General features: G+C 34.4%; 2 protein-coding genes and 1 pseudogene across 2 annotated transcripts; 2 read left to right on the top strand and 1 right to left on the bottom strand.

Moving 5' to 3' along the window:
- Positions 1 to 21: 21 nt before the first annotated feature.
- On the bottom strand, positions 22 to 8,305 carry LOC133312988 (uncharacterized; annotated as a pseudogene).
- A 402-nt stretch (positions 8,306 to 8,707) lies between these two features.
- Positions 8,708 to 11,568, top strand: LOC133312989 (cation/H(+) antiporter 15-like). The gene is made up of 3 exons (XM_061514283.1): positions 8,708 to 8,731; positions 9,454 to 10,041; positions 10,251 to 11,568. Exons 1-3 carry the CDS (start codon positions 8,708 to 8,710, stop codon positions 11,505 to 11,507), a joined length of 1,869 nt encoding a protein of 622 aa, XP_061370267.1. The 3' UTR covers positions 11,508 to 11,568.
- Positions 11,569 to 18,792: 7,224 nt separating this feature from the next.
- Positions 18,793 to 19,649, top strand: LOC133312990 (uncharacterized; the record flags this gene model as incomplete). Its single annotated transcript, XM_061514285.1, has 2 exons — positions 18,793 to 19,440; positions 19,587 to 19,649. Coding segments are annotated over exons 1-2 (711 nt in total), but the record flags the coding sequence as incomplete, so codon positions are not given.
- Between the last annotated feature and the right edge of the window lie 78 nt (positions 19,650 to 19,727).

The raw sequence follows: 19,727 nt of genomic DNA on the forward strand, positions 1-19,727 counted from the left end.
TGATAAATTTTCCATTGTCAATCATGCCATAACTGAGTCAGCTATCTCCTGCACAGTTCCATCATTATCCATAACTTTGTCCTGTCTCACAACTGGGGAAATCAGCATCCATACTGTTGAAAGCAAATAAAATATGAGTTGGAGAAATGGGTGAATTATCAAACTACTAGTTAGTACTAGTAACATGTTTTGATGTTTATATGTACATCTCAATTATAACAGTTGTTTTATTAATAAAAACAAGATCAGGGTCAAAGCCATTGAAATCTAGGAAAAAAATGTTTTTATGTATGCAATAATCATTCACTTACTGTAAATTGTTGCTGCAAACCACTCATTGATAACTTTAACCCATGTACTTGCCCAGCCAACATCAATGCTCCACCTAGTGGTTTGAAATGTGCATGATTTATACAAGAGAAGAGCATATAAGACATAAAAAATCATCATACTTAAAGCACTGAATCATCATGTCATTAATTAGGTTCCTTACTTTCTGGCTGAGTTATTCAGATCCCAACTGATGAATAACATTGCAAAGTACATTGCCCCTAAGGAGAATATCATATGAAAAAATCCATAATTGTAAGGAATATCATCTTCCTGTTCAACTTTGTTTCTGGAAAACTGGAAAAGACAAAAAAATTATTTCAATGAGTGGGGAATTGATAAACATCATTCTGTCACAATAAGGAAGTGGCTTAGATTAAATGATTCCAGTTTGGATATTGAAAAGTTGATGAAAGGAATATGATCTAATCCTTTTGGTTTTCTTATTTAATGAATTTCCCTAGATTTCTTAGTAACTTATAGAAATTTTTTCTTCAACTTTGCATTATGTTTGAGGTCTAATGTTGTCTTGTTATTAGATCAAAGAAAGGATCTTTATAACTCCCTAATGTCCAAAAGAACAGGATTTTGAAGCAATGAGAAAGTTTTCTGAATTTAATTGAGAAGACTCAGAAGAGTGATTCACCTGAAAGCATGTTGAATCAATGCCTGTGGAAAAGGCAGCCATCACAATAGCAAATATGGCAATAAGAAAGCCCTGTTAGGAGAACAGTATATAGCACAAAATCATAGGGTGACTAAAGCACTCATGCATGCAAAGAAACATCCATAGTTTGAGAATATGTATATTGTAATTCTATTTCATAAAATAACAAATAAAAAAATTCCAAAGACAGTGAAGAGTCAAAAAAATGCCTGCATAGTCCTAAATGAAAATCTAACAAGAGCATTGATTAGACTTGCAAGAAAACATATTGAACATTAAGTACAAACTACTGTAAAATGATCAGTTAAAATGTCTAAATCTAATTCTATTTCATTGTTTATCCTTGTAGGTAGTTCTATCCTTTAGAACACTGCATTTAAACATAGATTCAGCAAACAATTGAAGTATAGAAAGTCAAAGACAGAAATAAATTCTTAGACGCTCTTTGTTTTGCTGATTCTTACAAAGATGTAACCAATTATGTTGGGTTGGTATTGTGATGCTAAAAATGGAAAGACAGACATGGCTTGGTACCATATCTGTAGGTGCCTAAAGATCCTATCAAAGTGACTTTCCTCTATTCTTAATTATCAGGTATCCAAACAGAAATTTAACTTACTAGAGTTGCAGTTGCAGACACAAGTAGTAGAAACATGCATCCCAAATTACTTCACTTGAAAGGAAAAAAGACACATTCATGTTCTTGTTTCATTATATTAAATTCACATCATAAATTGAAGACAGAGACACCTGCTTAAACATTGTGGCCATTCTGCCAACACTTAAATAGAAAATCTACTACTTTTAACCTCGATAATTGCATATATTATAGAAGACCGTAGATTTTTGAACTCTAGGGAAGTTTAAAGGAAGTAAACAAAGGTTTTTCAAATTAAACATTAAGATATATTGAAAAACTTACAAGTATAGTTATCCAACCACCATTTTCTTTCTCTTGGTTCTTTGTCTCACATCTTATGGTGGTAGGTTCACTGAAATTCCATCATGGAGATCCATAAATATACCATCTCTAGAAAAAATTCAAAATTTTCACATAAAATCTATGATTTGAAGTTGACACTGGATCACAGTTAGCACATATAAAATCAAATATATTATAATGGAAATTGTAAATATAAATGTACCCTCCTCAGCAAAAACAAAGTAATAATTATGGCATGAGCCATAGCTAAGTGAATTGCATTGTATGTAAGAAAGGAATCTAATCTTCATGCAAAAATTTTATGATTACTCATGTTGTAACACCCCGTTCTAGAACCGGTTTGTTAACATCGCATTATGATATTAAGCGCAGTTACAATCACATGGGTTCAATTAAAATCCGGATAAATTTTTCATTTTAAAACATACCGAACTTATAATACCCAATTTCGTGATCATAACCATATTACCTTGCGGAAACAGATAAATTAAGCTTAACATCATGTTCATTTTCCATTTTTAAACCATTAATTTACTTCTTATTTATTTCACAACTTCTACTATATTGTAGGTTTCTTCATCAGCTACCCGTGGCTTCAAACCGTGCTCAAATCGGAGCACTGAAGCCCAAGTTAGGACAATTTGAAGCAACACAAGAGAGTGTTGGTCACAGGCCCCGCGCGCTTCAGCGCGCTACCGGGCGCTCAAGCGCGCGCTATCGGGCGCTAAAGCCTCCATCTGGGCGCTTAAGCGCACGGAGGCAGTAAGCATCAGGCATTCCAGTGTGGATGGGCGCCTAAGCGCGCATCAGGGCGCTCAAGCGCGCTACCCTGGGCGAAGCTCCCACTGGGACGTTTTAGCGCGCAGAGACAGAAGCATCTCCTCCCTCAGTGGCTAGGGGCGCTTAAGCGCGGACCAGGGCGCTCAAGCGCGCAACCCTGGGCGCTTAAGCCCCACCCAGGGCGCTAAAACACGAGGGGGCAGTAAGCCTCCCAACTTTCTGCAGCAAAGGGCGCTTAAGCGCACGCCAGGGCGCTCCAGCGCGCAATCCTGGGCGCTTAAGCCCCCACTTGGGCGCTCCAGCGCGAGGAGGCAGAATGCATTGGCACTCGCAGGGGCAGCAGGGCGCTTGGGCGCGCTCCTGGGCGCTTAAGCGCGCTGCCAGGGAATTCCAATTCCCACATTTTTCAAGTCCAAGCCTAGGGGAAGGTGCATCCCCATTACAAACCCCAATTGTCCATGCCCCAAAACTAAATCCTAGCACTCATCCAACCTCTCCTCATGAGATTTAGCTAGAATTTGGGCAGCATGACCTTTGTTTTCTCATCGTTTACCAATTTAAACAAAAGGTACCTAATTGATTCTCAGCCCAACCAATTCAACAACTCAATACATAACAAGCATGCATATATTGAATTTCAAGTAGGCATCATTTACATTACATATCCTTTACAAATCATAGAACTTAGCTTACAAAACACTATGATCATTCCCTTGGCTCCCATCAACAAAAGGTGTAACCAAAGGCATGAGCATAGGCTAAGTTCATCCAATGAATCAAGATATACAAATGACCATGGGCTTTCAAAATAAAATCCTATACATATCAACTACAAAAGGCATGCATAAACTCAAAAGAAATGCCACATTTCATGCATAATCCAGATATGGCCACTTGCCACCAGAGGCTCCTGCAGCATCCTTACCTGAAAGGGGGGTCCCCACAACACGGGGTGAGATATACGAATATATCCAGTAAACCAGGGGTCCTTGGAGATCACTCCACCCTAAGGTTCACTTTGATGTACACATAATCATAATAGCTTAACACATTCTTATCCACAAGCATCACATGGACTTCCAAGAGAGATCCACTATGGGCTGTTTCTCTTAGGCTCTTACCACATGGAGATCCACATAGGGCTGTTTCCAAGGGAAGTCCTTTCCTCAATCTATTCCAAGAGAGATCCTCAAAGGGCTGTTTCTCTTAGGCTCTTACCACATGGAGATCCACCTAGGGCTGTTTCCAAGGGAAGTCCTTTCCTCAATCTAGGAACCTCCAAGAGGGATCCACATAGGGCTGTTCCTCTTAGGCTCTAACCACATGGAGATCCACATAGGGCTGTTTCCAAGGGAAGTCCTTTCCTCAATCTAGGAACCTCCAAGAGGGATCCACATAGGGCTGTTCCTCTTAGGCTCTAACCACATGGAGATCCACATAGGGCTGTTTCCAAGGGAAGTTCCTACCAATCATCCTCATCATAATACTATCACTCATAACCTCAATCACAATCCTCAACCATTACCTCATTCATTATTGCTACTTCTATAATCATTCCTCAATTACTCTTAAACAATCAAACATCAACCAATAATCATCAATCAATCATAACATGTATCAATGCATGAATCAATGCATGAGCATACAATTACTATCATAATTACATATCACATCTCATAAACCATTTCTCCTCAACGGAGTATGGTGGAACACTCAATGGGATCAACCACAAGGTCCAAAGGTTTACCTTGCTCCTGAGCTTTCCTCAATTGCACACAACCCCAAGGGTTGGTCACTCCACTTGGTCTTCTTGCCTCAATCCTATCAACACAAGGAATACAATCAAACAATGCTAACAATGCAAGGAAATCCATAGTTCCAAGCCTAGATTTCTCCATACATCAAAGCATACTAAAATAACACTATAAACTCATTTCTACCGATTAAATGTCATTCCTAGCATTTTTCACAACATACTCTAAGCCTCATTCTTCCTTGAACATAGCCAATCTACTCAACATTTCATAAAAACCCTAAAACACTATTCATTAACCCTAAACTCATGCAAATCTCCAAGAATCATGTGAAAGAGAGTGGAAACTTACCACCAATGATCACACAATAGAGGAATGAGTGTTCCTCAAGCTTCCATGGAGGTAGAAACTCCCAAAACCCCAAACTCTCACAAAGGGGCGGAACTTTGAGAGGAAAAATCTCACAACACAACACTCCCCACTAAGAACCGAGCTTGGATTATGAAAGAGGGGAAGATTTAGAGTGGTTTAGGCTTTTGAATCACCCAAAACGGTTAAGGTTTCCTCCCTCCTCTCTCTCTTCTTCTCTCTCCCTTTCTCCTCCTCCTCCTTCTTCTTCTTTCTGGTGCCTCTGTTTCTCGACGGGGAATTGGGGAAAATGGGGCTCCTTTTTTGTTTTATGCCACTTAACCTTATGTTAAGTGGTTTTAAGTGGGTATCGGTTCATCTATCTATTTAACTCCAATAATTACCAAACTTCACCCAAAAATCTGGAATATTATTCTAGGAACATTTCCACTTTTATTTTTATATTTTGGGTACTTTTGCCTACACCCATTTATACCCCTTAATTTTCACTGAGTACACTTTTTAACTCCAAAGTGACTCAAATTCATTTAATTAAGCCCTATACTTAATTTTACTCACTAAAACATGCTTAATTATTTAATTAAAATTAATCAATTAAATGCTTAAGTTTGAGGTATTATACATGTAGACAACATTTAAAAGTCAATCTGCTATAATTTCCAATTATTAAGCATCAAATTCAATACATGCTAATCATAGTGTAATGGCTACTTGAGTTACTATAAATAATCATCATGCATTAACCCAAATTGATACATCACATTTTCTCCAAAGAAGGAACTTCGTGAAAATAAAGATTATGCTATGGATGTAGTACATACAGAGATTTAGCATTTCAGGGGGGTAAAATTTAGTTCACCCTTTAATTACTATTTACATATAGAAAAGAAACAATTCATGTTACGAATAAAATTTCATCTTTCTGCTTGGTAGAGGCTAGAGTGGTTGTCAGTTCTTGGCAACAAATGACTTGACTGTGTTCTGTCTTTCACTTTTACTAAGAATTTTACAACTAAAATATTGAACTCACAAGTAACTAATGATGATCACAAGTTCATGAGGAATGTTAGCAATACTCTTTGAAATTTTCTTTTCAGCACTCTATTATCATGTCAACTTCTATGTTAGCCCTACTAAATAACCTGACCCCACTCTTTATTAGTGGGGCCTGCTTAGAATTTTAACGAACAATAAAAAGATTATTGAAAAGATAATGTAAAAAAGTGTGTTGTTAGCATTTCTCAAAGAATCATAGGCCTAAAAAGATTAGTACAAATGATGCTTTGGTGGTTTTGTCAGTCTCAGCCAGGTCAGTATTAGATAGAGATATAAAAACCAAATAAGTAAACATTCTTCTAGGTTATTAACATGAGAAGTTGATATCATAATCAATGCATGATAAAAATTCTATAATATTGATTAGAACTGATATAATGCCTAAAAGGAAACTTCAAAAAGAGCCAAGGAACCATTATAGAGATGTATGGGTTAGAATCCTGACCTTCTGATTGCACACCAACAAAGGAAAACAATGTAAGAAGCCATAATTCCTGAGGATAAAAGGCCTCTATTAACCTGTAATAATTAAGCATTTTAAGTGACAAAACATAGATTTTAATGGATTTCATGCAAATTAAAATATTAGGATAAATTCATGATAAAATAAAATGTACTTGTATGGCAAAAAAGAAACTTAGGGTAAAGTTTAAGAGATGAAAAGTGTGTTTTTTTCCCTTTAAGTAATCAAAATAGAGTGTACCTTTGAATTTAAGGATATAGTCATCATAACAGCAAGCAGAATTGCTGTCCATGTGACGAAAAATATATTGAGAGAACATGAAGATCTTGAGGCATATGATGTGTACAAATAGACAATTCCGCATATAGAGAGGCAACATAAAACAACGTTGACATAAAAAGTCCAAAGGAGAACCTGTTCCAACTCAATAAGATGCTAATGTATCAAAATACAGACATTGCTATTAAAGCTAATGGCATAAAGAAATGGTGTTGATGTTAAATAATGTCAAACACACTATTATGGGTTATCTATGCTTTGAAGTTATATTCCATCAAGAAAGTAAACTGTTAGAGTGGCCTAGATTTTATGATTCATAAACTTTAAATTACTCATTCTTAATTTAGGAGCATAGGTTGTTAAGTAATTTGGCCTAGATTTTATGATTTTTATTTATTTTTTGCCAAGTTAAGTAGGATAACAACACAGCATCTGAATGTCATAGTAAAATAACACACTTCATATCGGATTTGGTTGGTGTAGACATAGTAAGAAAAATCAGTATAATCAATTTTCAAGTACAATCTAACACTTTATATTATATAGTACGAAGAAGAGAGAAGTCTATTGAGAGTCATGGAAGAAGGGAGCAAGCTATAACATTTATGCAATTTTCTAAGGGAAAAAATAAAACCATAAGGAAGGTAAGTGATAATAAAAAGATTGGAGGGGTAAGTGATTGTAGAGTAAACTACATGGAAGGTATTTGAACCTTATCCTACTTAAAATATATTTTCAATCAGCATTTTCGTACTTTAATACTTTCAAATAGTGACAGTGCCTCTAACTACTTCTATTTCTACCACTCCATTATGGATCATCTCATCTCAGCCACCAAGGTATAATTTCATTTCCCCTATACATATATTCAGTGGGTATGAACCAATGACATAGTCCAATTCCAAGCTAAACTAAACAAGTTCTCCCTTTTTCTTTTGCAACATAAAGTTAATATTAAAATCCAAGTAGCATAGCCTAAATTCAAGTTTGTCTTTTCAGATTAATTTTATCCTATTGAGTTTGCTTTTCTAATTTCTGTACAGTATATAGTCATACCATTTTCAGATAATTGACTAAGTTAAGTTCTTTATGAAATATATATTAGTAAAACAATTGATATGCAGCTGCCACATGGGAAAAATAATGTTGACCTTGGTGGATTACTTTCATGTCACATAAAAATCTTGAACCATCTAGTGCATGATCTTCTGAATTTTAAAAGCTAAGTTTTTACTAATCTACTTATTGATTACAAAAATAACCTTTACATGATATTGGTTCAGAAGTCAATTAGGTTTTCTTCATCCTCAGAACAAAGTATAAAAATTGACTCAAAGCTGATCTATGAATTATAGCAGCAATAATAATATGTACCTCTGCTTCCTTTCTTCATCTGGAGTCCAGAACTTATTCCACCAAGTTATAAAATGGATGACACTCACAAGTTGTAAAAGAAGAAAAATTCTGTATAAGCATGAACCACAATATATGCATGTAAGTAAAAATCTGTAGGAAAGAATAATTAAGCAGATACCATACATTGATGGAGTCTCTCAACCCATGAAAAAAGAAAATACCATATGAAAGGGAAATTAAACTGGAAATTTTATACTTAAGTGATCAAGTTTTATCATTTCGTTTGCTCTTCTCATGCTCTTTCAAGTCCACACGAATTTCAAAAAGGAAAAGAACACCAAAAGAAAAGTTTTATAAGGATTTTCCTAATGTTTATTTGTCCTTATCTTTTATTGGACACTGGTGATCCAAGGATAGCTCTCTGAGATTGATTTTAGTTTGGTTCTCATAGATACTGAATTTTTAAAGCATATTTCTATACTTATGAGAGAAGTTACTTATAAAACATTATTACATAGCAGAATTGGTGCATAAGACTCTACGACTTGCAAGGGTTGATTGTACGCAGTTACCCTATATTTTTGCAAAGAGATTTTTTTGGTCACAAGGAGCAACCTTACCATTGTTCCAAGGCTCCAATCAAACTTGAATAAAGCCTGGAAATATTATCTATAGCTTTCATGTCCTAAGATTAATAATATGCTTTTCAAATGGTACTTGAACAAGCTAACCAAGTTGAGAGGAAGTTTGAAATACTAATTTTACACTACATATGTAAGTACACAGTTCAAGACTTGATAGTTGATACCATGTGTAGAAATACTTGAAAGAAAAGGGTATTTGAAATATTATTGAATTGCGTAAATAATCTGTACAAAGGGGTTTCTATTTATAGAGAATGAAAACCCTAATATTTGACCTAATACTTGACCTAATGGGATTGGCCCAATACAACAAATAATAATAATAAAATAACCAATATTTACAACACTCCCCCTCATGCTGAGGAATAGATATTTATCATTCCCAGCTTGCTAGTAAGTTCTTGAAATCTGTCTGGAGGAAGTCCCTTTGTTAATAGATCAGCCAATTGACGCCCAGTGGGAATATATGGAGTGGTAATCAACCCGCTATCAAGTTTCTCTTTGATGAAATGGCGTTCGACCTCAATATGTTTAGTCCGATCATGTTGAACCGGATTATGAGCTATACAAATAGCGGACTTATTATCACATAGCAGCTTCATAGGTCCCTCACATTTTATTTTGAGATCATCAAGTACAATTTTTAGCCACAGTAACTCACAAATTCCTTGAGCCATAGCTCGAAATTCAGCTTCTGCACTTGATCTGGCAACTGGCAACCACATCTTGTTTCTTACTTCTCCATGTCACTAAGTTACCACAGAGAAACATGCAATAACCAGTGGTAGATCGACGGTCAGTCACGGATCCAGTATAAACATGCATATGGTTGGGTTTTGTTCACTTTATTGATTCCTTATTCACATAGTGGTGGAAAACCATTGCTCTCAGCACTTAGCTCCTTAGTTTTCATTATTTTTTGCTTCTGTGTGGTGCGTCCTATCCTTCCTCCTTTCATTGAACGCAAAACAGACTCTTATTCATGGGACAGGCCACAGTTCATGGGTGTGTTGATGGGAACTTTTGTTTGTGCATTTATCACAGATTTTCTTGGCACACACCACATTGTTGGGGCTTTTATTTATGGACTAATCTTACCTCATGGGAGGTTTGCTGAGTTGGTGATGGAAATGACAGATGATTTTGTTACTGGGGTTCTATGCCCTATCTACTTTGCTGGTTTTGGCTTAAAAATCAACTATTTAATGATTGTGACCCAGCCAAAATGGCATTTGATGTTGCTCATTATGCTGCTGTTATCCATCCCTAAAGTTCTAAGCTCCTTAATTACAACTTTCTTCTTTGGTATGTCTGCTCGAGATGGTATAGGCATTGGATTGCTTCTCAACACTAAGGGCATCATGGCATTGATCCTGCTAAGCGTTGCCTGGGACAGAAAAGTAAGTAATAATCAATGGTTACATTAATGGTTTTATACTTCTCTAACATATACAAATAAGGATAAGACTGCATATAAGTATTTTCTTCACCTCATCCTCATTAAGTTGAGGTTCAACGGGGAGTGATTTTTTTATTTCATACTCCTTTTTCAAGTTCATTAGCTCTTAGTTACAGCTAATTCAAATGTGTGTTTATTTTTTTTTAACAGATTTTGAACTTATATGATTTCACAATCATGATGCTTGGTATTATAATAATGACTGTGCTGGTATCTCCCTTGATCAATGCTACATACAAGCCAAAATTTCGATTTAAGCAATCACAGCTAAGAACTGTACAGAAGTTAAGGAGTGATGTAGTGCTTAGAGTTGTTGCTTGTGTCCACAATGCTTGCCAAGCCACCGCAATGACACATGTCCTTGAAACAGTAAATGCCACAAGAATTTCACCTTTACATGTATTTGCACTTCACCTTGTTGAACTCACTAGATATGGCACTGCTCTTCTTGTAGCCCAAATGGAACATTCAAATTCAAATGCACATGGTGGAGAACAAAAACTCTCTGAATCACAAGCAGAGTTTGAGAGCATAACCAATACATTTGACGAATTTGTAGAAGGGTACAATGCTGTTAGATTTGAGACATCAAGTGTTGTGTCAACTTATGAAACTATCCATGAAGATATATACAACGTAGCAGAAGAGAAATTTGCAAGCTTAATTATCCTTCCTTTTCACAAGGAGCTAAACTCAGAAGGTGTACTAGAAACAACTCACACTGCACAAAGTGACATAAACAAAAGTGTTCTACAACAATCACCATGTTCTGTTGTGATCTTTGTCGACCGTGGACTTGGATCATTATTACAAACAAGTTTGAGGATTGTTGTGATCTTCATTGGAGGACCGGATGATCGCGAAGCCTTATCTATAGCATGGAGAATGGCAGGGCATTCAGGAATTCAATTGGATGTGGTAAGAGTACTTTTGTTAGGTGAAGCTAAGGAAGAAGAAGAAGAAGAGAACACAATGAACAATGATGCAAATGAGTTATTATGTACAGTTAGGGATAATGGGGTACAGAAACAAATGGATGATGAGTATATATTTTCCTTCAGGCACAAGGCAATGAACAATAATGAGTCAATTGTTTATTCAGAGGAAGAAGTGCATACAGCAACAGGTGAAGAGATTCCTTTACTACTCAATGAGTTAGACAAAAATGACTATGATTTGTACATTGTTGGACAAAGTTGTGGTAGAAACTCTAGAGTTTTTTCCAAGTTGTTGGAATGGTGTGACAATCCTGAACTTGGGGTTATAGGGGATATTGTAGCTTCAACAAGCTTTGGTACACGTGCTTCATTGCTTGTTGTGCAGCAATATGATTCTGGTTCAAAGCGTAAAACTCAACATCAAAAGAAATGTCACCAAAAGAATGATGGCCCTGAGATGATGTTGTGAAACACAGATACAAAGATTAGATATTGCAGATTAAGGAATGTTTTCTATAATCTTAAGACAAATTTATATGTATATAATTCTCGTGATGTAGTTAAGTATTTGGATTCCCATCTTGTTTTTTGTACTCTATTTACTCTCAAAAGGCACATAAACATAAAATGTTAGTCATACTATTTAAGATAATCCAAATTAAATACATCATGTTGCGGTTTTTTTTATTATTATTATTTTAGTATATCAACTTGACATGAAGAATTCTACAACATATGAAACATTTAAATCATTAAGGATTTTTTAGGGGAGCTACTTCCAAAATTCTAAGACATAATTGTTGAATTTTATCAAACAACACACAAACCCTCATTTAACATGTCATGGCCGAATGGTATGTATAAACAAAGACTTATACAATTCATTATATTTTCTTTATTTCAATCACCAATTGATCACATCACAACCTTAACTTCACTTAGACATCATGAAAAACACATGTACTTCACATTTGTTCAAGCTTGGCTGAATCATGCATCAAAGGTTAAGTCATCCATTTTTCATTTTCTTAACATATATTCACTTGATTGAACTCAACATCATCAATCAAGCATTAAACATCATTAACACCATACGAAATCCTTAGTTTACTAGTGATGGTCGAAGCACACACTTAGGGTTAGGTCATTTATCTTTCTTTTTTTCAAATCTCTTTGATGTTCTCTTTACATTAAAAGATTAATCAATCAATTTCCAACATCCAAACCACTTCAAACAACATCACAAAAAATGAAAAACACAAAGAGGAGAGAGAGAGAGAAAAGGAGAACACAAACAATTTTAACGTGGGAAAACCTTCTCCAATGAAGAAGTAAAAACCCACGGGACCTAGGCCAGATCAAACGTCCACTATGAAAATAATGGATACAAAGAATCAAAATACACCAATATGGTGGTTAACACAACCTTTCCAACAATGGTGGTAATCAAACTACCCTAGAGATGTTTCACTCAAACTTTCTCTAGGGATCTCTCAAATACAAAGCTTAAAGCTTTGCTCTCAAATCTCTCAAATTTCTCTCTCTCTCTAACCTAGCTTCCACCCACAACTAATGAATATATAGAGGAGGTCAGATCTAGGGTTTAGGATTTTTAGGAAACCCCTCAATGGGCTTGGGCTTAGCATTGAAGGAGGAAGCCCAACAAGAGGTTCTAGTAGGCAGAAGACTGTGTTTGGTGTTGATTCGGAAAGAACTAAGAGGTGTATGGATTTAAACGCTCGTATACCATTGTTGCAAATTTGAAATGTGTTTGTGAAAGATAAAATATGTCAAATGAGGTGTCATTGCGTAGATCTCGAAAAGTTATGCGGAAACAAAAAAAACTACCTCATTCTGATATCCGAGTCAAAAGTTATGGTCTTACGAAGTTTTACGGTTAAACTGTTAACTTTTGTAATATAAAAAAAAAGTTAGGCGTGAAGAGTCACGCCTAAATTAGGCGTAAAGGTCTTGTGAGTCATACCTAACTTAGGCGTGAATAGTCATGCCCAATTTGGGCGTGAGTGAGTGCAGTATATTCGTAATTAGGTTCAAAACAGCAACTTATTGGTAATTATTTATTAAAAAAGAAATATTTTAATTTTTTTTTGCCTAGTTATGGAATATTAGCTCCAATCCGGCAAAAAATATATTAAAATATTACTTTTTTAATAAATAATTACCAAAAAGTTGCTATTTTGAACCTAATTACGAATATACTGCATTCATTCATGCCCAAATTAACGTGACCATTGACCATTCACGTCTAAGTTGGCATAACTCCCAAGTCCCAAGGCATTCACGCCTAATTTAGGCGTGACTCGTCTGGCGTTGACACATGGCACAAAAAGTTAACAGTTTAATCGTTAAACTTCATAAGGCCATAACTTTTGACTCGGGTATCCGAATCAGATAATTCTTTTTTTGATTCCACATAACTTTTCGAGATCTACGCAAAGACATCTTATATGATATATTTTATCTCTCACAAACACAACTCGAATTTGCAAGAATGGTACTATAAAGATGGCACCAAAGTGGATTAGTCCATCTATAAATAAGGATACTTAATGTCCTATTAAAATATATACTTCTACCAAGTGTTTGAAAAAAAAATGTTCAAGGTTATTGAATCACAATACGTATCGTGTATCGTTTGGCCGATTTTTCATATCTGAATCATATTGAATCGTAAGATACAGAAATATAATAAAAAATAATTTAAAAATATATAACTTTTTTATGACTTTTATGGAACCGTATTGAAAGTTACATCCTTCTAATTTATGACTTTTCCTTTAAAACCATTTAAATTATGTCTGCCTAAGAGAAAGAAAAAACTAAATACATTTAAAAGAAAATAAAAAAGGAACTAATGGGTATAAGAAAAGAAAACTAAATCTGAAATCCAATCGTGAACTCTAAAGTTTGAAAACGTCTCTAATACAAAACAATGGTGGAGTCTTTATAGTTTGATTTGTTGGAAGCTTATAACCTATGAATGGTTTTCAAAAACAAAATCCTTCTTCCTTAGAGATTTAGAATATTTATTTAATTATTTCTTTTATTAATACAGATTTTTCAAATTAGTTTTTGAGTTTAAATAAAAAATCAAATCTTTATTTTGTTTTCCTTATTAATAATAATTTTTTAATTTTATTTTAATTTAAATCACAAACCAAATCTTTATTTATTTTTTATATTAAAAATTAAAAAATTTGATTTTTTTTAATTTAAATCACAAATCTAATCTTTATTTATTGTTTTATATTAAATCACAAACTCAAAACTTGGAGGTTTCTGGGTTTAAACGCTCTTATAATATCATTATTGCAAATTTAAATTTTGTTTGTGAGAGATAGAATGTAACAGCCCCAAACCCTGTAGCATGATATTGTCCGCTTTGCCCCGCGCACAAGCACCGTCGAGCTCACGGTTTTGTTTCTTGGGACACCCCACAAAAGGCCTCACACTAGAAGAGGTATCCATACCCTTATAAGGCATGCTTCGTTCCCCTCTCCAACCGATGTGGGACATTACATCCTCCCCCACTGGGAATACAGCGTCCCCGCTGTACACACCGGTCCAGGGCCAGGCTCTGATACCATAAATGTAACAGCCCCAAACCCTGTAGCATGATATTGTCCGCTTTGCCCCGCGCACAAGCACCGTCGAGCTCACGGTTTTGTTTCTTGGGACACCCCACAAAAGGCCTCACACTAGAAGAGGTATCCACACCCTTATAAGGCATGCTTCATTCCCCTCTCCAACCGATGTGGGACATTACATAGAATATGTCAAATGAGGTGTCATTGCGCAGATCTCGAAAAGTTTTGTTAAATAAATTTTTTTTACCTGATTTGTATACTGGAGTCAAAAGTTATGGCTTTCCAAAGTTTTACGGTTTGTAAGTTGACTTTTTTGTGTCACGTGTCAACATCAGACGAGTCACGCCTAAATTAGACGTGAATGCCTTGTGAGTCACGCCTAACTTTGGCGCGCCTAATCTGGGCGTGAATGAGTGCAATAGATCCGTAAATAGTTTCGAAACAGCTATATATTCATAATTATCTATTAAAATAGTAATTTTTAATTTTTTTGCTACTCAAATCCTGGAAAATGTAAATAAATCTTTAAAAAAAACTCAATTTTTCAAGCACAAAAAAACAAATATATTTTTAAGGAGTCGATTATAAAGAAAATGTGAATAAATCTAGATTTTCACATTTGCTTTATATCTGGGAATTTGGTAGAGGAAAAAAAAAATATATCCAGGAATCTCAATTTTTAGAAATACGATTTTTACATTCAGTTTACGATAATATACGAAAATTAAAAATTTAGAAAAATTCAATTTTCCGGAAATCCTGAAAAATTTCTTGTACCAAACGCCCCAAAGAAAACCCAATGACTCAAGCACCAACAAATATGAATATTTTTTTAACTTAAAATTAAGAAACTTTTGTCTGTATTTTTTTTTTTTTAGAAATTGATTATAAAGGTCTTAAACTAATAAAGCATTGATATACGAAAACCTGAATAATACACTTGGATTGTATTATACAGAATCATCTTTTAGTTTAGATCCTCTGCTCCCCGAGTGTTATCAAATTCGTTTGTAGATACCACGTTATTTTCTATTAATTGTAGTGGTATATATTTTTCGAGACATTACTTATTTTTCAACGAATTTAAAGTTTAAAATAGTATTGACTGAGAGAAATGTTTAAAAATTTATTTTTAACTTTTTGAGAAGGCTTTAATGTTTTTAAAGTGAACGTAGATAAATTATTTACATCTGTTCTCAAAACGACGTTATTTTGAGTTGAAAAATTAAAAAATTATAATGAGAAAAATTATGATAACTCTGAAATAAATTATAATTACAAAACTATATTGATTCGTTTTGGGCTCAATGTAGATAATTTATTTATATTTACCACAGAAAAAACGAACCATTTTCAAAAAATATAAATTTTAAAAAGGATAAATCTAAACATAAAAGAAAAAGAATAAATTGACAATTTACTGTCCCAAAATGTCCTTGACTCACTAACTAAAATAACCGAATGATATTCAGGGATGAGGGGAATAAATTTTCTCATATTTGATTTAACATGATTTTTTTTTTGGTGTGGGATTTAACATGATTTTATTATATAAAAGGGAAATATATTTCTCCAGTCGATTGGAGATAAAATTAACTCCAGTGAATCCAAAACAATAAATTAGAATTATAAAAATTATAATGATAAAAATTATAATGATAAAAATTAATATACCTACAATAAACTAGAATTATAAAAACACCTTGATTTTCGTCACAAAATGACGTCGTTTTGGACTCATCAGAAATAATTTATCTCCATTGACCGAGAAATCCTTTACCCTATATAAAAATTGTGTATCTAGTAATCTCTTAAAAGAATTTAACAAATTTTGATAAGATTTACTTATTAAACGTTTATGAAGAGAGAAATAAATACAATTAAATATGAGATGATCTACTTCTTAATTATAATTTTCATTTTTCAATAACTATTACAATAGTTTCAATATATTTTGAAAACTAATTTGACTATTAACTCTAAATAAAAAGCTATACAAATTAATATATTAAAATAATAACTATATACTCTTTTAATATTTTTATATTTTTGTCCTGTCTTAATTATTTGAGCAAACTTTTTAGTTACCTCAAGCCTTATACATTTATAAAAACACACAAAGAATCAAAATACACTATCCCTAGAGAGAGGAAATAAAAAGTGCACCGTACGTAATCAGCTATAACAATATAACATATCTCCCCTTTTATTTAAGGGTTCGCTTTTTTACTGCAGATAATTTATCTGCAGTAAACCCAATACGATGTTATTTTAGGGCAGAAATTATAGTATTTTTTAAATTTTAATTTATTTCAGGATTATTATAGTCTTTATAATTATAATTTTCTAATCTTTCAATCCCAAAACGACGCCGTTTTGGAAGTAAATGCAGATAACTTATTTGCGTTAAGTGCAGAAACATTTTTCGATTTATTTAAATATAATCAGTCAAACACTTTTTAAATTTTAAAAATATCTCTATGTAAATATTCAATATTATTTTTCCTTTATCAGAATCTCTCTCCTATCTCTTAGAAATTCTCCTCTCATTAGGATTTGTTACTCCTCGTTAGGCAAAAAAAATTTAATTATTGTATTTTAATTAAATAATTACGTATTTATTGCATTTTCGGGAATAATTACGAATTTATTGCACACTGTCACGCCCAAAATGGGTGTCACATGTGACGCCCCAGTGAGGCGTCTCACCCTAGGGGAAGACGTCCCAATGAGGCGTCTTTCATCTGGTGTTGACACGTGTCATACTTTTTTCCAAAAAAAAAAAAAAATTAATGATAAAACTTTTGAAAGCCATAACTTTTGACTCGGGTATCCAAATCAGGTAATTCTTTTTTTGATTCCATATAACTTTTCGAGATCTACGCAATGACATCTCATTTGATATATTTTATTTCTCACAAACACAGTTTAAAATTGCCTCCCATATATAGTGTTTGTAGCCTTTTCATAGTAGTCTTTTCATTTGCAAGGATTAGTGGATAAAAAATTGTGATTCGAATTGCATAAATGACAAAAAGGAATTTAAGAAAAAAGGGAATAAAACCGAAACACCAATTCTACGAAATAGTGTAGACTGAGAAAAAGGTTCCTTTTTTAAACCCAGAGAGAGGGATGGTAAATTCGTAATAGAATTTTTACCGAACTAATCTAGTGTGTCAATGATTGACTCTTCTTATAAATAAAATGAATAGCTATAAGAAAATGAATAAGGCAAATATACAAATTACAAATAATAACGTCATGATTCAAATCTAAACTTAAATGCAAATAGTAACATCATCCTATAATTCAAATGCCGATATGATCCTAGTCAGATTCTAGTCATCCTATAATTCAAATGTAGATATGATTCTAGTTAGATCTTAGTCATTCTATAATTCAAATTGTGATTCGAATTGCATAAATGACAGTGTGCAATAAATTCGTAATTATTCCCGAAATTGCAATAAATGCGTAATTGTTTAATTAAAATGCATTAAATTAATTGTTTTGCCCTCCTTGTTAGGATACTATTTTATCTTATTAGTTTCTCTCCCTTAAATCAGGTATTAGGATTATCTTATCATCAACGTCCTTAACTTTGAATTGAAGTTTGTCATTGAATCTCATGTAAAAGTACAGGGGGGAGAAGATGGAAAAGATCCAAATTATGTTATCAAAAAAAAAAAAGATCCAAATTAAAAATGCAAATATTATTTTTCTACAAATTTGTGATACTATTAGAGATAAGTGATTCAATCAAGAGCAAACAAGATGAGACCCGTATCCGAATTTTACGCTTTGTAGATGCAATGCAACGATATTTTTTGTTAAAGATAATTAGAGTTTTTAAATAATAAAATATATTTTAATAAAGGAGAATAAGGAAACAAATAGGAGGAGAGAATATTGTTTTCAAAATCAAATCTTCCTTTATTTTGTATTTTCTAAAATAAATATTATCAAATAATTCTTTAAGATTGTAAAACCAAACCTTGTCTTTCCCTTGCTCTCCCAAATTTTCCCGAGAAAAATTTCCAGCTTTCCTTTGCGCTCTCAACACCACACTGGACGCAGTGTGGTTTTTCTATTCTTCCCTTCTTGTTTTCACTGTCTGTTTTTCTTGCTCTCTTTTTCTTCCCGTAAATGGTATTGAGGGGTCTGGTTGAAGAGGTTCCGGCGCCGAAGTCCATGGCGACGAGTCACATGAGAAACCCTCTTCACAATTTCACGTTCCCTTCCCTTTTCCTGAATTGGGGAACCCAGAGGAGGAGCATCAATTGCACTAGCGCTGCTGACGGCGCGGGAGTTTCCGGGTCAAAGACTGAGGAATCAATGGCGGCACAGAAGGAGGAGTCGGAGCCTGAGAAGAACATCAATTGCACTAGCGCTGCTGACGGCGCGGGAGTTTCCGGGTCAAAGACTGAGGAATCAATGGCGGCACAGAAGAAGGAGTCGGAGCCTGAGAAGAAGCTTGCGGTGTATGTGAGGCGTTCGAAACGGCGACGCTCCGGCGAGGATGAGGATGGCGTTGCAGCAGTGAGGCAGAAGCTCACGCTTGATCTCAAGAATCAGGCAGATAGGTTGAAAGAAGCGATTTTGGCTAACGAAGAAGAAGAACCTGTCAAGCCGTGGAATTTGAGAAAAAAGCAAGCAGAGTGTAATTCTGATAAGGTGAAATTTCACGTGGAGTTATCCAAGAAGGAGGTTGAGGATGATTTCATGGAGATGTTGGGTTGTCGCCCACCTCGCAGGCCCAACAAGAGGCCCAAAGTTGTGCAGAAAAAATTAGATGTTGGTTGCTTATGCCCTTTTCATTATGTTTAATATTTTTGTGTTTGTTTTAGTCTTTTAGTGCTTTAGTTTTTTTTAGCACAGTAGTTTTTTTTTGTTTTTGTTAACACTCTGATTTTGATTTTTGATTTTTGATTTTTGTGCAGGACATTTTCCCCGGGTCGTGGTTGACAGAGATTACTGCTGATCGTTACAAGGTTGTTGAGAAGGTGCGTCCTTCCAAAAAAGGGAAGGGCAGCCCCTCTAAGAAAAGGAAGGGCAAGGGCAAGGGCAGTCCCTCTAAGAAA

The sequence above is a fragment of the Gastrolobium bilobum genome, unplaced genomic scaffold, assembly GCF_033153095.1.
Source record: "Gastrolobium bilobum isolate Gb01-03AN ecotype WA unplaced genomic scaffold, APGP_CSIRO_Gbil_v1 utg236848, whole genome shotgun sequence".
NCBI classification, from domain to species: Eukaryota; Viridiplantae; Streptophyta; class Magnoliopsida; order Fabales; family Fabaceae; genus Gastrolobium; species Gastrolobium bilobum.